The following is a 19,389-nucleotide window of genomic DNA, read 5'->3' as shown; positions in this document are numbered from 1 at the left end:
TTTCCCAGTTATGGATTGCAGGCAGTTGTCATATCAATGCATTGACTTCAATCCATGCCACAAATTTCCTCCAGGACTGCATAGAAAAACAAATTCCAAATGCCCAAAAAGATTTTTTATTTATTTATTATTATTATTATTTTTTTTTAATTCTTTGCTCGACTAGAAAACACTTTGTCGAAGAAGTTGCAACATATTTTGGGTGGACATCAAAAGTAGTCATAGGACAGAAATTGAGAATAAGAAAATAAGCTCCCATTTATGGATGAAAACTCATTATGGAAGCACATAAACATTTATTTTATGTGCAACTGTGGACAATTCTTTTTCTTTGACCTGAGAGATTGCAGAGAGTTTATTCTAGGTAGAGTGTTTCAGACACTCTTCTGGGAGTCACGTTGTCCATAGAGAGGAAACTAGTTACTCCGTGAGGAAAAGAAAAAATTAATTATTCCACGAGATAGCTGCATTGACACAAGACCTATCGACATGATGCTGAAGTCTAGTATTCAACTTCGGAAAAGATCCGGCGGAGTTGAACTTACCCGGTTACTCTGTATTTTGGTGGTGTGAGAGCATCCGGAAGGAAATGATGATCTGAGAGAACATAAACAAACACCCTCCGCTACAACAACAAAAGAGCAGGCTTTAAACATGGTTACACACGCTTCAAAAATGACTCGTGATCTGGAGATTAGTTTACAAGTTTTTGAAACGGAGGATAATAAATGCAGAGTCCCAATGTTCAACCTGATATAGGACCATCCTTCATATACTGAAAGGCGGTGCAGAAACAAAACCAATCCAGAAGGGCCACCCATCAAGAAGGAAAAAAAAAACCTTCTAGTTTTGCCCCTATTTTGCTAGCCCAGAGAAGCTTCGTTTATATTTCAGCGGGAAGTCTTTCACAGAACATAAACGGAGAAGAAAATCAGAATCTCTATGCACGTTCTGGATCTTACTCGGTAAAAGATTTGTAAATAAAAAGAGAATTGAATAAGCTACAAACCGGAGTCCAGGGAATAAGTTAACAGGAAACCTAACACTCATAACACCATGAAGCCCCATCTTATGCTGTGCGCGAAAGTTTTCACATAGATGTATGGGCATGAACACAAATGACTTTAACAGGTGAGCATGTGAAAATGCAATTTCCCTTCCCATTGAATGCAATTTCCCTTCCCACTCAATAAGAATTCTTCACCCAGTCAAAATATACAAGTCAAAAGCATTCGTTTTTTAGAATTTCATGACCACCAAAGGTACAATTTGATTGCTCAGATAACTCATCAAATACAACAGATAACAATGCTTCCCATGAATGCTCAGATTACTCTGCAACTTGAGCCTGTCCCTACTAAATATCAATTACCTGGTACTCATTTAAACTGCAAAACAACAAGTACGGGTTTCTGGACACCACGATCTTCAGCTGAAGTCCTTCATTTCTCCATCATCGCAATCTTCAGCTGATGTAGCAAGTTTCAAACAAAAAATAAGTGGCACACTAAATTAAATTTTCTTGATAACTGTGTGATAATAGAAGTATTAGTTGCCCCTTCTAATTATAAAAGTGCCTTTAATATAGTGCAAAATAAAAAAGTACACTGAGCATTACCTCACAAAAATTTATCAAGCGCCCTCTCTCTCACTAATTACGAACGCTTGAATAAGAGACTGTGCAGCATGAGTTTGCTCGGGTGTCCCGGATATTATAATTGCAGTTTCTGTTGCTCCAGGGTTGGGATCAGTAATGGTAATTTTTGCATCGGAAATCTGAATAAATAAATAAAGAACCATATTAGTAGTGCTCACATTATTGGATAAGGATAAGGAGTATTCACAATAAAACATATGTGATACTCGTTCATCAGGTACATCAAACCTTTAAGTATATCTGTAATATTGTCTTCAAAATCAAAGCAACGTCTAGCTAGAAATGCAATGTGCCAGTGCACAACTGGGACCGATCCCCATAAGCCTATAAAGAATTGGAACTTTTGAAGAACTAAACAGATTAATGACTTATTGTGGTGGAAAGAAAGGACAAAAGAAATGCGTCAGTATAAGGTTACAATATTGTCCGTGAAAATCAGAAGTGCAAGGAGGAGGAGCGGGAGGGGGGGATGGAACCTGAAGACAAAAGTATTGCATTGATCGAAAAGATTGGGACTCCCAATCCTGGAAGAACTAAAAAGTTGGGAGAAGTCATTAACTTGTGTAGAAGTCATTAATGGTACAGGTTACGACTGCTTAAAAAGCTCTTCAAAACAAACTGTTTTTACAGTAGGGCTGTTCAAAATTCACTTTCTAGGATATCAACCGAATGAAAGATAAACCTTCGGTTTGGATGATATATATAAATAAATAAATAAAGATTGTAGGAATGAACATGCTAGACTTTAACATGGTCTAGATCGAGAGAGAGGAAAGGAGAGAAACGAGGAGGGAGAGCTTATCTCATGACTGTTCTAAACGAGGAATAAAATGAAAAGAATGGGATGGAATACGGAGAGCCTCATCCCTTGAATAGTGTTTTGGCTATCCTTTTAAAGTTGGAAAGACGTGGAAGCAGGAGATAAGAGAGTTACATTTACAAGTGAATTGATGTCCTACCCTTGCCACTTACAAATTAAAAACAACCATTTCCTTCTTTTGCCTACACTCTTTTTTACCAAGCACATTGAAGCCTTGTCACTATTTTTCCTTTTCTTTTCACTCCTTAATTAATAAAACATAAAAAGGAAGGTTAAAACTATTATTCACATATCAAAATAATAATAATAATAATAATAATAATAAACAAAAAGAAAACTATGAATTCGTTTTCTTCTTTACTTCATTACTAATGTTATCCTCTCATTTCCTTTCCCTTCTATCTGAACGCAGCATTGTAACTGTAGCTTAAAATTAAAATTCTTATAAAACTTTGAACAAAATTTAGATGAATTTTTAAATCTAAATATTGGAAAAAATCAAATACGTATTCCTAAACATGACATTGGTGCTGGGAGACTCCAAGTAGAGGCCAGGCGTAACGGGTGGGCGCTTGCCCGCTGATCCAAAAGCTTAAGGTATTGGGTAGTGTTGCTTACCCACCCATTATACCCATTATACCCATTTCAATTCTCATTCGGTCCAGATGTGGAACACCTCTAACATTCTCCCCCACCCAAACTCGCAACACCCTCGTTGCAATCGGGCCACCCTGCTACTACCGGGGTGGCAATCCAAACCCCTCTGTATGGATAAGGAAACTACAATTTTAATCCCAGTATGAGAACTACATTTGAATTGGGATTATATATATATATATATAGAGAGAGAGAGAGAGAGAGAGATAGAGTTTTCCACAAAGCCCTAAAGTTATACTACTAATCATCTTGCAATCTTAAGAGGGAGAATTAGAGGAGATGGAGAGAATTTGTAATGTTACCAGGTAAGTGATTTTACTAATTTACCAAGATTTTCATGTCTTAGTAATATGTAGAATTTAAATCTAAATAGTTTAATAAAGAGAAAAGCACTTTAAATTTGTATACGTGCAAAAAAATAATATGCATATATGGTTTTGTATAATATGATGAATATGAGATCTTTTTTTTTTTTTTCTTGGGCAACATGAGATCTGTATTAGAAATATATTTAAATAATTCATCGGTACATGTTAAAGTCAATTTCAGAATGTGAATATAATGATTTTCATGTATAACAGTGTATATATATGTATATGTATACAAGTGTAAATACATGTATAGCATATGAATTACATAAACCCTAGTGTGAAATCTTTATACATGGGATGAGTTTGGGGTAAATCGATGGTTGGGTTAGATGATTATAATGTCTAATAGTATGTACATGTGGATTAAATGCTTCTGATTGGTGTAATTTGTCGCGGATATTGTTGTGAGAAGGAAAACCCTAGAAAGCTTACATGAGTTGTGTGACTAAACTAGAGTATTGTTTTTTGAGGTTTTTACCCCTATAGATAGTTTGAGGCATGGGCAATTGAATAGAAAAAAGAAAGAAAGAGAAAAAAAAAATGGGGGTGGATTTGATGGACGAAAACTGGCGGAATCGCAAAAACCGGGTTGCTGGGTATGAAACTGAGGAAGATGATCTTCCCAGCTCATGTGCAAACCCGTGCCCGCTTGTGGCGCGTGAGACGGTTCTGGCGGGTGAGTCCACTCACCGAGCCCAACCGGTTGGTCCCACTTTTGGGCCCACCCGAAATAATTAAATAATTATTGTATGCATTTAATGGATAAAAATTAAGGAAATTAAGAATAAATATTTAAAAATTTCAGAAATTTCTAATTACGCTTCTTGTTTTAGATTTATGTATAAAAGGACAACCTAAAAGGAGAAAGAGAACCATAAACCCAAGGACTAGGTGGTGGAATTTAAGAAGGGAGAATGTAGAATTATTTACAAAATAGGATGTTAAAAGAAGCAACATGGGATGTAGAAAATGAAACAAACTTCATGTGGAATATATTAAAAGAGTAGCAAAAGAAGTCCGACGAGAATCAAAAGGAACGGGACCATTAATTAAAGACACTTGGTGGTGGAATGAACAAGAAACGGGAATGCAACCATATGGGAAGTCTAATCTTTTGGCAAAAAAAAATAAAAATAGTGAAACTTTTGGCAAATATAAAAAAGCAAATAAAGAAGTTAAGAAAGTAGTGAGGCAAAGCATAGAGCATATGACGATTTCGATTCTAAACTGGTCACAAAAGATGGGGAGAAGAAAATATATAAACTTGCTAATCTAAGGGAAAGGAAAACTATAGATTTTAGCCATATTAAATATATTAAGGGTGAAGTTTCACAGGTTTTAGTATAAGACAATGAAATTATAGAAAGATGGAAAAGTTATTTTGAGAAATTGCTAAATGACAACCATATGGGAAGTCTAATCTTAGAAGAATATGTTAGAGATAAAATATTTTCCCGTAGAGTGAAGGAGTGGGAGGTTAGGAATGCCATAAGGAAGATGAAATCGAGGAGGGCTTTAGGACCCGATGGTACTCCTATTGAGGTGTGGAAGTATTTTGGAGAAGTTGGCATGTCTTGGTTAACAAAACTGTTTAATAAGATAACAACTAAGAGGATGCCTGATGAGTGGCGCCAAAGTATTCCGGTACCTATATCTAAAAACAAAGGGGACATACAAAGTCATAATAATTACTGGGGTATTAAATTAATGAGTCACACCATGAAACTTTGGGAGAGAGTGAATGGCGACTAAGAAGAGAGATGGGAGTGTAGGAGAATAAATTTGGATTCATGCTGGCTAGGTCAATGATGGAGGCTGTCTACTTATTAAGGATACTAGTGGTTTTTATTGATTTGGATAAATCTATGATAGGGTAACTAGAAACCTAATATGGAGGGCTTTAGAAAAGAAAGGAGTCACCAAGGCACACATTTGCACAATAAAGGACATGTATGATGGTTGTGTGACTATATTTAGAACGCTTGTAAGAGAAACAAGTGAATTCCCAATTACTGTAGGCTTACAACAAGGGTCCGCGTTAAGTACATACCTTTTTGCCTTGGTTACGGATGAACTAACAAGGCATGTCCAAGATGAGATTCTGTGATGTATGTTATTTGCCAATGATATTGGGCTATTTGATGAGACTGGAGGAGGAGTTAATGCCAAATTGGAGATTTAGATAGAAGCTTTAGAACCAAAAGGGTTTAAGGTAAGTCGAAATAAAACTGCATATATGGAGTATAACTTTAATAAATCTATAAAGACAAATGAGGTTGTAGTGAGGATTAAGAATCAAGAGGTATTAATTAAGAAAGTGAATGTTTTCATTATTTAGGTTCAATTATTAATAATGAGGGAGAAATTGGAGATGACGTTAACCATAGAATCAAGGCAAGATGGGTTAAATGAAGTGCATCTAATATATTGTGTAATAGGTGTATTCCCTTACAATTGAAAGGGGAGTTCTATCGTACAGCCATTAAACAAGCCATACTTTATGGTATCAAATGTTCGGCAGGTACGAAACAACATTTTCATAAAGTGTGTGTGGCAGAAATGCAAATGTTGAGATGGATGTGCAGTAAGAGTAGAAAGCATAGAATTAGAAATGATCACATTCGAGAGATGATTGGAGTAGCAGCAAATGGAGAAAAAATGAGAGAAAATCGGGCAAGATGTTTGGACATGTGCAAAGAAAACCTTTAAGTGCATCCATTTTAGGAAAAGTGACATAGTCCACATTGATGGAAATACTAGGGGAAGAGGAAAGATCAAAGTTAATGTGGGTAGAGTTAGTAAAGAAAGATATGATGGCATGTGAATTGACTGAGGCTATGACCTCAAATAGAGATAAATGGAAACATGTAACCGACCCCAAGTATTGGGAATAGGCTTGGTTGTTATTGTATGAAAAATTGTAATTAAATAATATTAACTTATTTAAGTCAGAATACACATGAAAACCTAGGTTCCGATGACGTTTAGACTAGTTATCTATTTATTTAGTTTGAAAAGTAGCACTTTTAGGCACTAAACCCAAGAGTATGAATTATTCTTAAATAGCTCGGTCATGAAACCTATACCTAGCTAGATTAGATAGTTTACATCATCTAGGTACGATACTATCCTTAAATTAGGTTTATTGGTTAGAAATAGTATTTAGAATAGTTCTAGACTTATAGGGCACGCGCGCATGGGGGTGTGCATGTTGGGGTATGTGGGGTGGGGGTGTTTGTGGTCAATGGTTGAGATTTGTGGAATTAGACGGGTTGTGTACAAGTCCGAATTTCATTGGTGCGCCAATTCTACGAGCTGAGTGAACTCAAAGCAGTGGTTTTAGGGTAAGCGTCCCTTTGGGTTGAGATTGTGATCCACTCCAACTGCTGACAACGATTTTGGTTAAGGTTGTGATCCTTTCTATGAGCTGAGTAAGCTCAAGCAGTGGTTTTACGGTAAGCATCCCTTTGGGTTGAGATTGTGATCCACTCCAACTGCTGAAAATGATTTTGGTCAAGGTTGTGATCCTTTCCCACCACTGACAGTGAATTGGGTATAGTTGTGTATGAGCCCTATCACTGCGATATGTATTGAGTTGAGTTGTGATCTCTCCAGGCCACAGGAAGGAAGAACATGGGTTGAGTTAAGAGGTGTACCCATGGGTTAGGGTCTGGTGGTCTGGGTATGAGGTTAGGGGCAGCCCAAGTTTCCAACTTGCAACCAAATTGAAGCGGCTGAAGGGAGACATCAAGTCCTGGAATAAGGAAATGTTGGCAACCTTGAATGGCGTAAGAACAGACTTCTGGCTAAAATCTCAGATTTGGATAGGAAGAGGGTCGGAGGGGAGGATTGCAAGTCTGAGTTTGGAAATATAGCGGAGATGGAGGAAATATCATGGAGACAAAAATATAGAGCTTTGTGGCTTTAAGAAGGTGACCAGAATACAAAGTTTTTTCACCGGCTTGCAAATGCCCATAGAAGGGGAAATCACATTGGGAGAATCTGTTTTAATGGGGATATGGTAAACAGAGAGGACATTCAGAATGAGTTCGTGTCTTTTATGAGCAGCTCTTTACGAAGACTACTAGCTGGAGACCTTTGCTTGATGGTCTCGTGTTTACGACAATCTCAGGCAAGGATAGAGAGTGGCTTGAGGGACCTTTCGGGGAAGAGGAGGTGGTGGAAGCTTTGAGGAGTTGTGGGGACAAAGCACCTGGTCGGATGGGTTCATGATAGCTTTCTTCAAACAGAATTGGGAGGTGGTGAAGACACAGGTGATGGGAGCCATTGGTGCTTTCTTTTCTGAGGGATTGAGGCCCAAGGATTTCAGACCCATTAGCTTGATTAACTCCATGTACAAGATTATTGCAAAAGCCTTGGCCATTCGTCTCAGGAGGGTTTTGGATGGAGTGATCTTGGAGTCTCAAAATGCTTTTGTTGGTGGGCGCCAAAGTATGGATTCGGTGCTAATTGTTAGTGAGTGCATCGAGGGTAGATCCAGAAGCGGAGATCTGGGGATTGTGTGCAAATTGGACATCGAAAAAGCATATAACCATGTTTGTTGGAATTTCTTGATGTATTTGTTGGAGATGATGGGGCTTGGGCACTAATGGAGGACATGGATTTATCATTGTATTTTGACTGCACGCTTTCTGTCCTAGTGAACAGTGGGGTTCTTTGCTAGCTCTAGAGGATTACGCTAGGGAGATCCACTCTCACCTTTCTTGTTTATTATCGTTATGGAGGCTTTTAGTAGATTAATGAAAGGGGCGGAGGAGCCAGGCTTCATTCAAGGCTTTATGGTGGGAATATACCCCAATCAATTGGCCATTTCTCACTTGCTCTTTGCGGATGACACCATTGTTTTTTGTAATGCTAGTGTTGACCGGCTGAGACATTTGAGATGCATTCTGGCTTGCTTTCAAGTTGTTTCTGGGCTGAAGATAAATATAGGGAGAAGCACATTCATGAGTTAGCCGACATTTTGGGGTGTGGTGTCGGATTCTTCCCGATTTCATATTTGGGACGACCCTTGGGAGCATCAACAAGGAGGGTTTCGATTTGGAATCTGGTTGTAGATAGATTTCAGAGGAGGCTCACAGGTTGGAAGAAACAATACTTCTCAAAAGGGGGAAAGATTACTCTCATGAAAAGCACCCTTTCGAATCTTCCTACTTATTTTATGTCTCTCTTCCCAATGCCTACGACGATGGTTCGAAGACTCGAACAGATGCAGAGGAATTTCTTGTGGCCAGGCATGGGAGATGAATTCAAATACCACTTGGTCAACTGGGAGAGAGTCTGCACCCCTATTAAAAAGAGAGGTTTGGGGATCCAAAACCTGAAGCAGTTTAAGGCATTGTTGGGTAAATGGCTACAGAGATTTGGGGGGTGAAAGAACTAAGCACTGGAGGCGTGTCATTGCATGCCATTGTGGGGAATGAAATGAAGGATGGCAGTCTAGGGAGGTGAGATCGCCAGCTCTGGGTTCTTGGAAACGCATCCGAAAAGGATGGGATGAGTTCTCCAAACGTATTCAGTTCGGAGTGGGAGACGTGTCAGCTTTTGGGAGGACCATTGGTGTGGGGACTTTGTTATAGCTCATAGACTACCCCAACTTTTCAGAATTTCTGTGAACAAGCATGCTTTGGTTGCTGACCATTATTGACTTGGGATGTACAGTTTCGTAGAGAGTTCCATGATTGAGAGCTTTTGGAGGTCATAGACTTCCTTGGTTTGATCTATAGCTAGGTGGCGGCGGGCGTGGGTATGGACGAGATGGTGTGGGTGGGCAACTCGAGTGGGGTCTTTGAGGTCAGGTCCTTTTACCAAAGCCTTATGGATTATCTAGGTTCCACTTTCCCTTGGAAAGCTCTTAGGAGGACTAAAGCCCCTTTAAAGGTGGCTTTCTTCACTTGGTTTGTTGCTCTTGGTAGCATCCTCACTCTCGACAACCTAAGAAAGAGAATTTAAATCATGGTGAATTGGTGTTACATGTGTAAGAAGTCGGGAGAATCTGTGAACCATCTTTTGTTGCACTACCCCGTGGCAAGGGATGTATCGTCTATGTTCTTGGTTGCTTTTGGTGTGCATTGGGTTGCTTCAGGATCCACGGTTGATATGTTAGAGGCTTGGAAAGGGTGTTCAGTGGATAGCCGAGTAAGAGACATTTGGAGGGCCACTCCCTTTTGTCTATGGTGGGTTTTGTGGCATGAGAGGAATAAAAGATACTTTGAGGACGAGTAATCCCATATTTGGTCTCTCAAATTTAACATACTTTCTCCTCTTTTTATTGAGTAAGTGGGCCGAATCGTACATCTATGGATATTCTTTTGGATTTTGTGGAAAGTTTGAAATTATAGTGTCATTGTGGGCATCTTTTGTTCTTGGGAGCACTCCCCTCTTAAGCGCCTTTAATGAAATTTACTTTACTTGTAATAAAAAATAATTATTGAAGAGTTGTACCTGTGGTATTTAAAGACTAGTGTTCTCGTATTTGATGGATTATGGTTGTTGTGTACGACTTTAGAGGGAGGTTCTAATCAGTGTGAAGCTCAGAGTTAGCCATAGCGATGGACAGTTCATATTTTAGTTTATGTCTTGAACTTGCACTTAGACTGCATACTGCTAGTGATTAGTTGATTATACGATGTTGAATTGAGTACAGAATTTAAAGTGTTGATGGTTGATGACTTATCTCTGGTTGTTATAAACTTATACATATTCTTGTCACCATATTCATTAATAATAGAACTAATAAATTGTTCTATTTAAATAATTAATGTTTTAATATAAATATATTAACTACTGAGGTATAGGATTTTTGTCAGTTAGCTAGAAAGTTACTTACTGGGCTTTCCCAAGCTCACACCTCTCCTTTCTAACATTTCAAGTACACACCGAGTTGGTACGTGGAGAAGACACACAATGATCTAGAAACATTTAGTTTACCATTTTTGCTATTTTAGTTTTTTTCCTGGCATAAGCGATTACGTAGTGAGGATGGCCATGTAATAGAGATGAGATTTTGTTGGTTGATGTTGGTTTATTGTGGAATTCATAATAATGACTGATATTTCATATTGGAGATATTATTTATTTAATATATTTTGGTGGATGGAAATGGGAGTTGAATTGAGGTCATGCACTAACTTTAAGTGTAATTGTGTAGGGGCTAGATGACCCTGTATTTGAATTTTGGGGGCTTGACAGTATATATTTTGGGTTTCAACCATGCTGTTAGCAGAGCTCGTCAGAATTCTAGCTCTCAGCATTTTCCAGAAAGATCTTCGAGTGCAAAAAGCAAATCAGGTAAAAATTAGCATTCATTCAATGGTAACAACATCCGTCCTAAACATGGGTCGTCTAGTTAGAACAGTTCCTTGTTACCAAAAAGGAACCATTTATCCTACAAAAAATAAACTTCACAAGGTTCCGGGGTAAGTGGTAACAGTGTTTCAACAAGATATTTGAAGAAACACTTTCAAGACAGTGTTGTAACCTAAGTCGCATAATGCGGAAGCAAGAGCGGGAGCGGAAGAGCGGCAAAATCTAAAATTAGTTGAGAGCGGGAGCGCTGTGAGAGCGTCTGTATATTTATTTTTATGTAATTATTTCACTTAACATATTATCATTTTTAATTATTAAATATTATATTTTGTTATTTTTATTCTGAAATTATTCAAAAATAATCAAATTTTTAGTTATTATTACTTTGATTAAATAAATTTTATGGAGTAGTAAATATATTAAATAATTGTGTGCAATATAAAGTCTAACATCTTTAAAATATAAAATATATATATATATATATACTGGAAGATAAGCTGTAAAGCCTGTAATGTATTGATGAATTAAAAATATACACAGGGCAAAGCCCAGCCAAAATATGAACAAAAACAAAGGGCTGTGCCTAAAGCCCAACCCAAAACCCAGATGGTCATGCCAAAAGCCCACCCCAATCCACGGTTGGTCTAAGAGACAAAGACAATTACAGTATTATATAGTCTAGAAAACCCTAGGCTATAATTGGTTCAGTCAACTAAAGTTACTAAACAACATTCCAGACGAGAGAGGAAAAGCCTCCAACGCTCAATCCTGCTCCGGTGGATGAGTCTCCTTGTGAAGACAGATCCAATTGATAACGGTGAAAACGACTAGTTTGTTAGTTGAATTCTGCATATTTTGACCTCTCCAGTGGTGCGATGCTCAATTGATGAAGTTCTGCCAAGGAAGATGAGCGACCTGAAATCTGCATTTGGACTGCAAGAAAGCCCAAATCGGTCTAGTAAAGGGGCAAGAGCCACAAGAGAAGAACAAATATGATCATGCAGTTTCAAGAATTGAATTCGTGAATCAGAAAACGAGTTCGCAAATTCAGAAAAACGAGTTTGCAAACTGAGAAAAACAAGTTCGCGAATTTTGCACGATTTCGCTCCCAATCTGCCGATCTGCGTGCGGAGCTTGGGAGCGTGACCCTCAGACGCGAATTGTGTGACTACGGTTGTAACCTTGATATTGAAGGTTGTTCAATGTAATATTACCGATAACATATGCAGAGGAACAAACACAAGACTGCAGAAACCCAGAAGTTACAATGAATTCAATTACCACTATCTAAATAAACAAGCCACTACAGCAGCTGATGGATTAGCCAAGTACAACAGAACAAACACTCCAATATGCATTTCATAAGAAACACAGTTAGAATAAATTTACTATATTAAAATACATTAGAGGCGTTGCTTCCCCAAATGTACAAGAAGCTATTAATTGAAAGATATTCTCTTTTCAAGCGTGCTGTCACAGGTTGGTTTCCAACCCAAAAGCCACAGCTGATGGGAGGGGCCATACCGGATGCCCAGGACCATTCCAGTGCATGTCCGAGGGATTCTGATCCATGACAGGCTCTCCTGTCAGGTCCATTGCTCCCTTGCAAGGGGGACCCACACCTCCGCATGAGGCACATGCAACAGGGGACCAATGCCGCTGTGTGGCGCTGTGGGCTGGCTTTGATACCATGTATCATGGATTAATTTCCAACCCAAAAGCCACATTTGATGGGAAGAAGGGCCGTACCGGCTTATATGCCCAGAACCATCCAGTTCATGTCCGATGTGGGACTGCGAGTGCTTGACAGCGCACGAGAGAGAGAGAGAGAGAGAGAGATTATCATGTCAAAAGGTATACCTCACGAATTTGCTGCAGGCATCCACCATCCTCTCCATAAATTGCAGGAACAAGAGAACGAGGAACGACAACTTCCACAGTGGTGTTTGTGATAATAGCCTGATGACTTACCCTGCATATATATACGCACACACAAACATATGTATAATTAGAATGATGGTAATTCCTTCAGCTAACATTAAATATCAGGGACAGTAATAAATCAAAAACATATACAAGTCTAAGGAGTACGAACCCTCCAAGTCCAATTCTTCGTTGGGGAGCTCCTGCATAGTCCGGCAAGCCTATTGGACCACCACCTTCAATTAGCCCCTAAAAAACAGTTTTGAAAGCACAACTAAATTCATGACAATTCAAATAAAAAAACACCAGATTAATTGCTTCTTTATAGTCCATAAATTGCACAACATTCTCATCCTGTCCCAAAAGATGTTTCCGAATGCAACCATTAACCCAAGGAGAATATGGTCATAACTTGAAATAGAAACCAAATAGAAGCACTTAAGAGATACATGTATTGGCTAATAGTCAGAACTTGTAAATTTAGCTCCAAAAGAAACATATTAACAGGTTGAACCTGAGGACCCCACGGAGCTGAAGATGTTCTTTCAGATATATGAGGGGGGAAGCCTGGTCCATGAATATTGTGCATAAAAGGGCGCTCATCGTGTAGGTGGAAAGCACCATGTGGAGGCAGGCCACCAACAGCGTCAAACTTGTGAAATGATAGGCCTCGATTGGAAAACATTCCTGGAGGTGAAAATTCCCTTCTTCCCATGTATGAAGGAAATGAAGATACTTGATCTGGAAAGGCAGGGTTTGAAGGAAAATTGATAGAAGGAAATGCATCACGGAAGAAATGATTCCGCAACCTAGTTGTTATCTGCATAAGAGCCTCTTGAACTGTTTCAAATTCCCCATTTATCTGTCATAATAGATTTCTCGTAAGTATAAGAGACACAGCACGGAGAAACCAATACACAAGCAAAAATTCTACATTACATGGTCATACTAAACTAGGAACGTAAATTTAAAATGAATTATAATTCAATCAAGTAACCAACAATATTATAATGGTAATTAGGTATTTATAACATTTTTAGCCTCATCATGTTTACATAGAAGCACACTCTAAGGACCTGCACATGTAAGAACACACCTGAACTAGTTCTTCGTTTTCTGAAGCACCCTTAGGGAGCTGATCCTTCCCCAATATACGAATATGAGCCCCAGTTGACTTCCTCATCTCGGCTATAACACTACCTCCCTTGCCAAGAAGGCAACCAATTTGATTGGAGGAGACAAGAATTTTTGCTATAGGTTTCTCCTTGCTATCAGATGAAGCCCTAAATATCCTGGACTGCACACGAAGAACTGCATCTTGTGGGGCAGATACCCCATCATCCGGGTGCTGCATTAGTTTAATTTTATTGTCAGCATTGACATACTTTGGCTTGTATCAATAACTAAAATTGGTGAGCAAGAGAATACACAACAAGAAACCTCAGCATATCTAAGCAAGATCAAAGTGTCAAACTATACCACTGGACCAGATATGACAATAATGCGGTCCTCTGAATCAGATACACCATCCAGAACTTTGATCTCACAGCCAGTCTCATGCTGAAGTGATTTAACTATGGTTCCGCCCTTTCCAATTACACCACCGACCACCTCATCATGACACACTAACCGAAAGGTTAGGATATCTGGAGATAAATTTACACGGCCGGGAATGCCACTTTCATGAAATTTAGATATCAGTGGCGGGGTAGTTAAATGGTAATCAGCACCATTACGGGGCCCAGTACCATAAGGTGCTCCTTGAGCAGGGAAAGGATAATTTGGTGGTGGGTGTACTTCTGACCTAGAAAGAGGATTGCCATGGGAATGAGAGGATGGACCACTAGGATTGCCAGAAAACGTGTCATTGTCGCGAGGTGGATTCTCTAGAAGTTGTTGAGAAACAGATTGAAGCGCTTTCCGAACTGCATCTGGTGCACCAGTAACCTGCAAAAAATAAAATGAAATACAAAGGCACATAAAACCTTATGCAACAGCATTATAAATATAAAAGATGCCCACAAACAACAATCACATATATGATGAGGCCAGTGTAGCTTAGTTGTACACTTAAATATCCTCTGGGAGACTAAAGCTTGTAAGACTAAGAACAAGGCCACAACGAGGTGAGGATCTCAAAACAATGTTAACGAGCAGTCAGCCCAAGCAGGCAGCTGGTCAACCTAAAAGGTTAAAAGTGCATAAGTGATTGGTTTCCGTTTTCTATATTTTGATCATGTTCCCATCTTGCAGGTGGATCATGAACAAAGTAGTAGCAATTAGCAAAAAATACCGAGTTCTCATATTTAACAACGGGTATTATTTTCAGAACCTAGAGGACTACAAAGAGTCCCCCTCCCTTTTTGTCGGTGGTGGTGATGATGTAGCTGGAATTGCCATTGGAACCCAATTCATCACTACGGCATTTTCTCGAGTTATTGATAACATTTGCATATCAGAGCAACATAAAAAATGAAACACAATAATAACATAAATAATTGAAACACAGGTAATTAATGCTGATCACATTGCAAACAATGAATGATATTTGATCTTGAGGGTGCAGAAAACAAAATTACCTGAACCAGTTCATCAGCAGGAGATGCACATGAAGGTAGTTTGTCCCTGGGAAGAATCCGAATCTGTGCCCCACTTTCAGATGACATTTGCTTGATTACGCTGCCACCTTTTCCTAGAAGGCAGCCCACTTGACTAGAGAGCACAAGTAACCTCAAAACAAATGTTGAAGACCTATCACTTTCTTTATCCCCTCCGTCCGTCTCTAATTCTCCTTCAACTATTCTTTCAAAAACAAGAAAGAGAGCCTTCTCAACAGATGAAGTTCCTTTATCAGATCGCAAATTTTCTACAGGAACAGATTGCTTATCTTCATCATCCTCACCACGTTCTTTTGCATCATCAACCTCTTCAGCTGTATTAGTCTCTTCAGCATCCTCATTGCTCCGCTCACTGTCAACTTCATTCTCTTTGTCAGAACCCATAATAACGATTACTCTCTCATCACTTCCGCGGACATTTTCCTCAACTTTGACCTTTGCACCAGTTTCTCGACGTATTTGTGATATGATGCGGCCACCTTTTCCAATAACACCACCAATCTTGGAAGCAGGGCAGAGCACACGGAAAGCCGCGCTGCCAGGAGAGATTTTCAATGGTACATTCTGTGAAATAGAACCTGCTGATTTTTGCCACTTCCTTTTACCATTTGGCTCTTTAACGCTACGATCATGTGGTCTCTTGGAAGGAGTTAACTGAACTGACATCTTCACAGAAACTATAGCAAACCTGAACAAAACAGCTATTCCTGAAAAGAATGTTTAGAGAATGAGTTGAATATTCATGACCAGGTTTACAAGAATAAAGAAAAATAAGTATTTCACTCCTACTCACCAGAAACCCCATTTACTGAACAGACCAATCAACAATTAGAGCACAACAGTTTTCCAAAAAGGTATTTCATTGGCGAAATATTGATGCTTGAGATATGTTCCTTCTTTACGCAACATACCCAAAATGGTCAATGCAGGTTATAAAGCCGCAGTGGTCAATGCAGGTTAGACAGCAGCAACTTAAGTTTTCATCTATTTTTTATCTTCTCTAAATTTTAGAACATCCTAACTCGTCTTGGATATAAATGAATAGAAATAAGGTCACCATAAAAATACAAAGTGTTGCGAGGGGGGATGGACCCATCTTGTGGTGCATTGCTAACATTGATGTTGACCCCACTTCGTAGCACAGAGTTGACATGATTATGCATGATCCTTTATCGAAATATTTCATGTACTATGAACTGCTTAATCGATGATAAAGGTCAAAAATTAATTGATTAACTTGATCAAATAATGTTTTCTTTCATTCTGCACATCACAAGACTCTGCTACAGTTACATTTATTTTTTAAAAAAAAAAAAGCATATGTTTACATTTTAAGTCACTTTTTGTTTACCAAAATGGATAGTAATGTTCATTTATACTTTTTAGTTGCCTGACAAGTTTTCTTGAGTGTATAAAATACTGTACTATATTATTTAGCCGTAAAAGCGAGTTCAAGCCTAAAAGTAAACACTTTGTGAAATACCAAAAGTTGGGTTTGACTTGAGTTATATCCCTCCCAACCCTGCCTGGGTAATGCCCTTTATTTGTATGTCCATAAAATCTAGTGAGACAATGAAAAAATAATTGTAGCTGCCAAACCTCTTATATTCCAACTGAAAATCCATCTATGAACCATTATATATTCTACATTAATAAAACTTTACTGACTTTAGCCAACAAAAGAACCACTAAATTTTTTTTTTTTTTTTTTTTTTTTTTTTTTTAAGTAACAAAAGAACCACTATTGACAAGAGTACTCTAAATTTCTAATGTTTCGTGTATCATATGCCCTTATGGTGTCCCTAATGCCACCACACCCAGAAAGGAGAAAAAAAGGTTAAACCCATCTACAATTTTAATACTTTGTTTACCTTAATATCTTTGCAAAATTGAGTTCTCTATTGGTGTGAACTAAATGATTGCATAAAGTTACTGCTCTCAAACTAGATTTTGCATCTCAGTGCTTGTCAATTTTGAGTTGTTGCCATTGCATCAAGCAGTGACCCTCAAGTAGGGATACAAATAAGCCAAACTATTCATGAACAGCTCAGCCTAGGCTCATTAGAAGCTCAACTTGAACTTAAACAAGCCGAGTTCAAGCTCAAATTTTGAGCTTGTTGAATAAATGAGCCAATCTCAAACAATGTTCTGCTCAACTTGCTGGCTCGTGATCAAGCTTGTCTGCTCACGATTGGTTTTATTTTAGTATAAGATTAGTCAAATAAAAATAAAAAAGACTCATTAAAATCACATATATAAGCCCATATGTTAAAGATATTGTAAATACAATTACAAGCCCAACAAAAATGGCCTATGTTTCTTTCACCAATCCAACTAAAGACCCTATGCATCCACAACTAAGAAGTCATAATCCTATCCCGTTGTCATCTGTTGTGCTTTGGCCCCTCTCCTCATTTGTATATGTCGCTTCTCTGGCAGCCAACAACAGCCTTCTACCTCCAGTCCTTCATCTCTCATTCCTGATATCCTAATACTGATGACAGTCATTTGCATTTTCCTAGGGGAGATGTGATGGACAAATGGAGAAAGGTGGAGGATCCAAAAAAATTTCCAACTTTCAGGTATTTATATATGTAATTCTATACAAGAATTTCTTTGGATATATAGGTGCAGGTGTGCGTGTATTTATAATCTGTGTGTGCATGTATATGAAATTGACATCAAAATTATGAACTTCTGTATAGTATACAAAATAACTTTCCTATAACATATTACATCTTAATTGAGATTATATGTGTATAAAAAAAAAATAATAAATAAAAAGCTCGAGCAGAGCCCAAGCTTGCTAGATTACTAACGAGTCAAGCTCATTCTACCACAAGACGAGCACGAGCACCTCCCTTGCTTTGGCAAGCCAAGCTCAAACCTTCTAAAGCTCAACTCGGCTCGGCTCACTTTGTTTGCTGCCCTACTCCCAATGCCTGTACAAATTTACTTTTGAAAGGAATATGCTAGATCTCGCGATTAGGTTTGGAATGTCTAGTTTGTGGTTCAGATTTGGTATTTGAAAACCCGGAATGTTTTAATGAGGACGCATGTCAAGGATTTCGTCCGCTAATGCATGGATTTTGAAGTTGGAACCAAGGTTTGATTTGGTTTCGTTGAGTAAGTTGATTATTGTGAAATAGCAAAATTCTTGTTTCGCAGTTTGTATGATTATTCTTTTTGTTGAATTAGGGAAATTTTGGTCTGTGACCGTGCTTTTGAAACTATAAAGTCAGAAAACATCTTCTAGATCACCAGCTCTACACAGTTTTTTATCCTTTTTAATTGCTTTAACCGATAAATACTAAGTAAATGTAAGGACAATATGGAGATGTATCAAGTAAATGAAATGGACAATATGGAGATGTATCAAGTAAATGAAATAACTACATTGACTAAAGTAAATTGAACAACCCAATAGAAGTACAACCACAATAAAATCAAATTACAATAAAATCAAATTGGTAGATTTGCAAACGAAAACGCAAATACAAAATCATAGTATTGCATCACGTCATCCTCTAATACAGATTCCATCTACAATCATTTTTTATTCCTAGCTCAATTCTGATTGTGCAAAAAGAGCTTCGAGGACGACAACAGAGAAAATTAAGATTTTGATACTGCAACACACATACACGTGCATTTGTGCGTATATATATACATATATAGAAAGTGTGTGATATATATAGAGAGAGAGACATGTAAGATGGCTTACGGTTTCACTAGGTCACAGACTATTGTGATTGCTCTCGATCTCGATTGAGCCTTGCCTTCCTTCAGTTCGTCTCGCAAAAGAGAGGGAACTGTGAATGGAAGTTGGAACCCTTGAAGTTAGGGTTTTATATGAATACTCGGATTGAGCAGCGAACCGGGAAGGTTTTACTTTCCGGCCTACGCTAACCCGGTTCAAACGGTTCTTGCTTACTCGAAAATGAGTTTTATTCGTGATCTGAATTAATTTTATGCTTCGTAGAATGAAAAAAATAAAGGATAGATGAAAGTCTA

At 38.3% G+C, this 19,389-nt stretch overlaps 1 protein-coding gene across 1 annotated transcript; it reads right to left on the bottom strand.

The window, feature by feature from the left end:
- Positions 1 to 1,140: 1,140 nt before the first annotated feature.
- LOC132274059 (KH domain-containing protein HEN4-like) lies at positions 1,141 to 19,189 on the bottom strand. Its single transcript, XM_059775215.1, has 9 exons — positions 19,100 to 19,189; positions 15,337 to 16,082; positions 14,237 to 14,704; positions 13,854 to 14,105; positions 13,272 to 13,619; positions 12,930 to 13,006; positions 12,695 to 12,806; positions 1,619 to 1,776; positions 1,141 to 1,469 (listed from the first exon to the last, which is right to left on the bottom strand). Exons 2-8 carry the CDS (start codon positions 16,039 to 16,041, stop codon positions 1,633 to 1,635), a joined length of 2,106 nt encoding a protein of 701 aa, XP_059631198.1. The 5' UTR covers positions 16,042 to 16,082; positions 19,100 to 19,189; the 3' UTR covers positions 1,141 to 1,469; positions 1,619 to 1,632.
- Positions 19,190 to 19,389: the final 200 nt, after the last annotated feature.

Source organism: Cornus florida, unplaced genomic scaffold (genome assembly GCF_030987335.1).
Source record: "Cornus florida cultivar Cherokee Brave unplaced genomic scaffold, ASM3098733v1 CherokeeBrave_3.0.0_Hap2_Chr09, whole genome shotgun sequence".
Classification (NCBI taxonomy): domain Eukaryota; kingdom Viridiplantae; phylum Streptophyta; class Magnoliopsida; order Cornales; family Cornaceae; genus Cornus; species Cornus florida.
The sequence above is the reverse complement of the archived record's forward strand: the minus strand, read 5'-3'. Positions and strand labels throughout refer to the sequence as shown.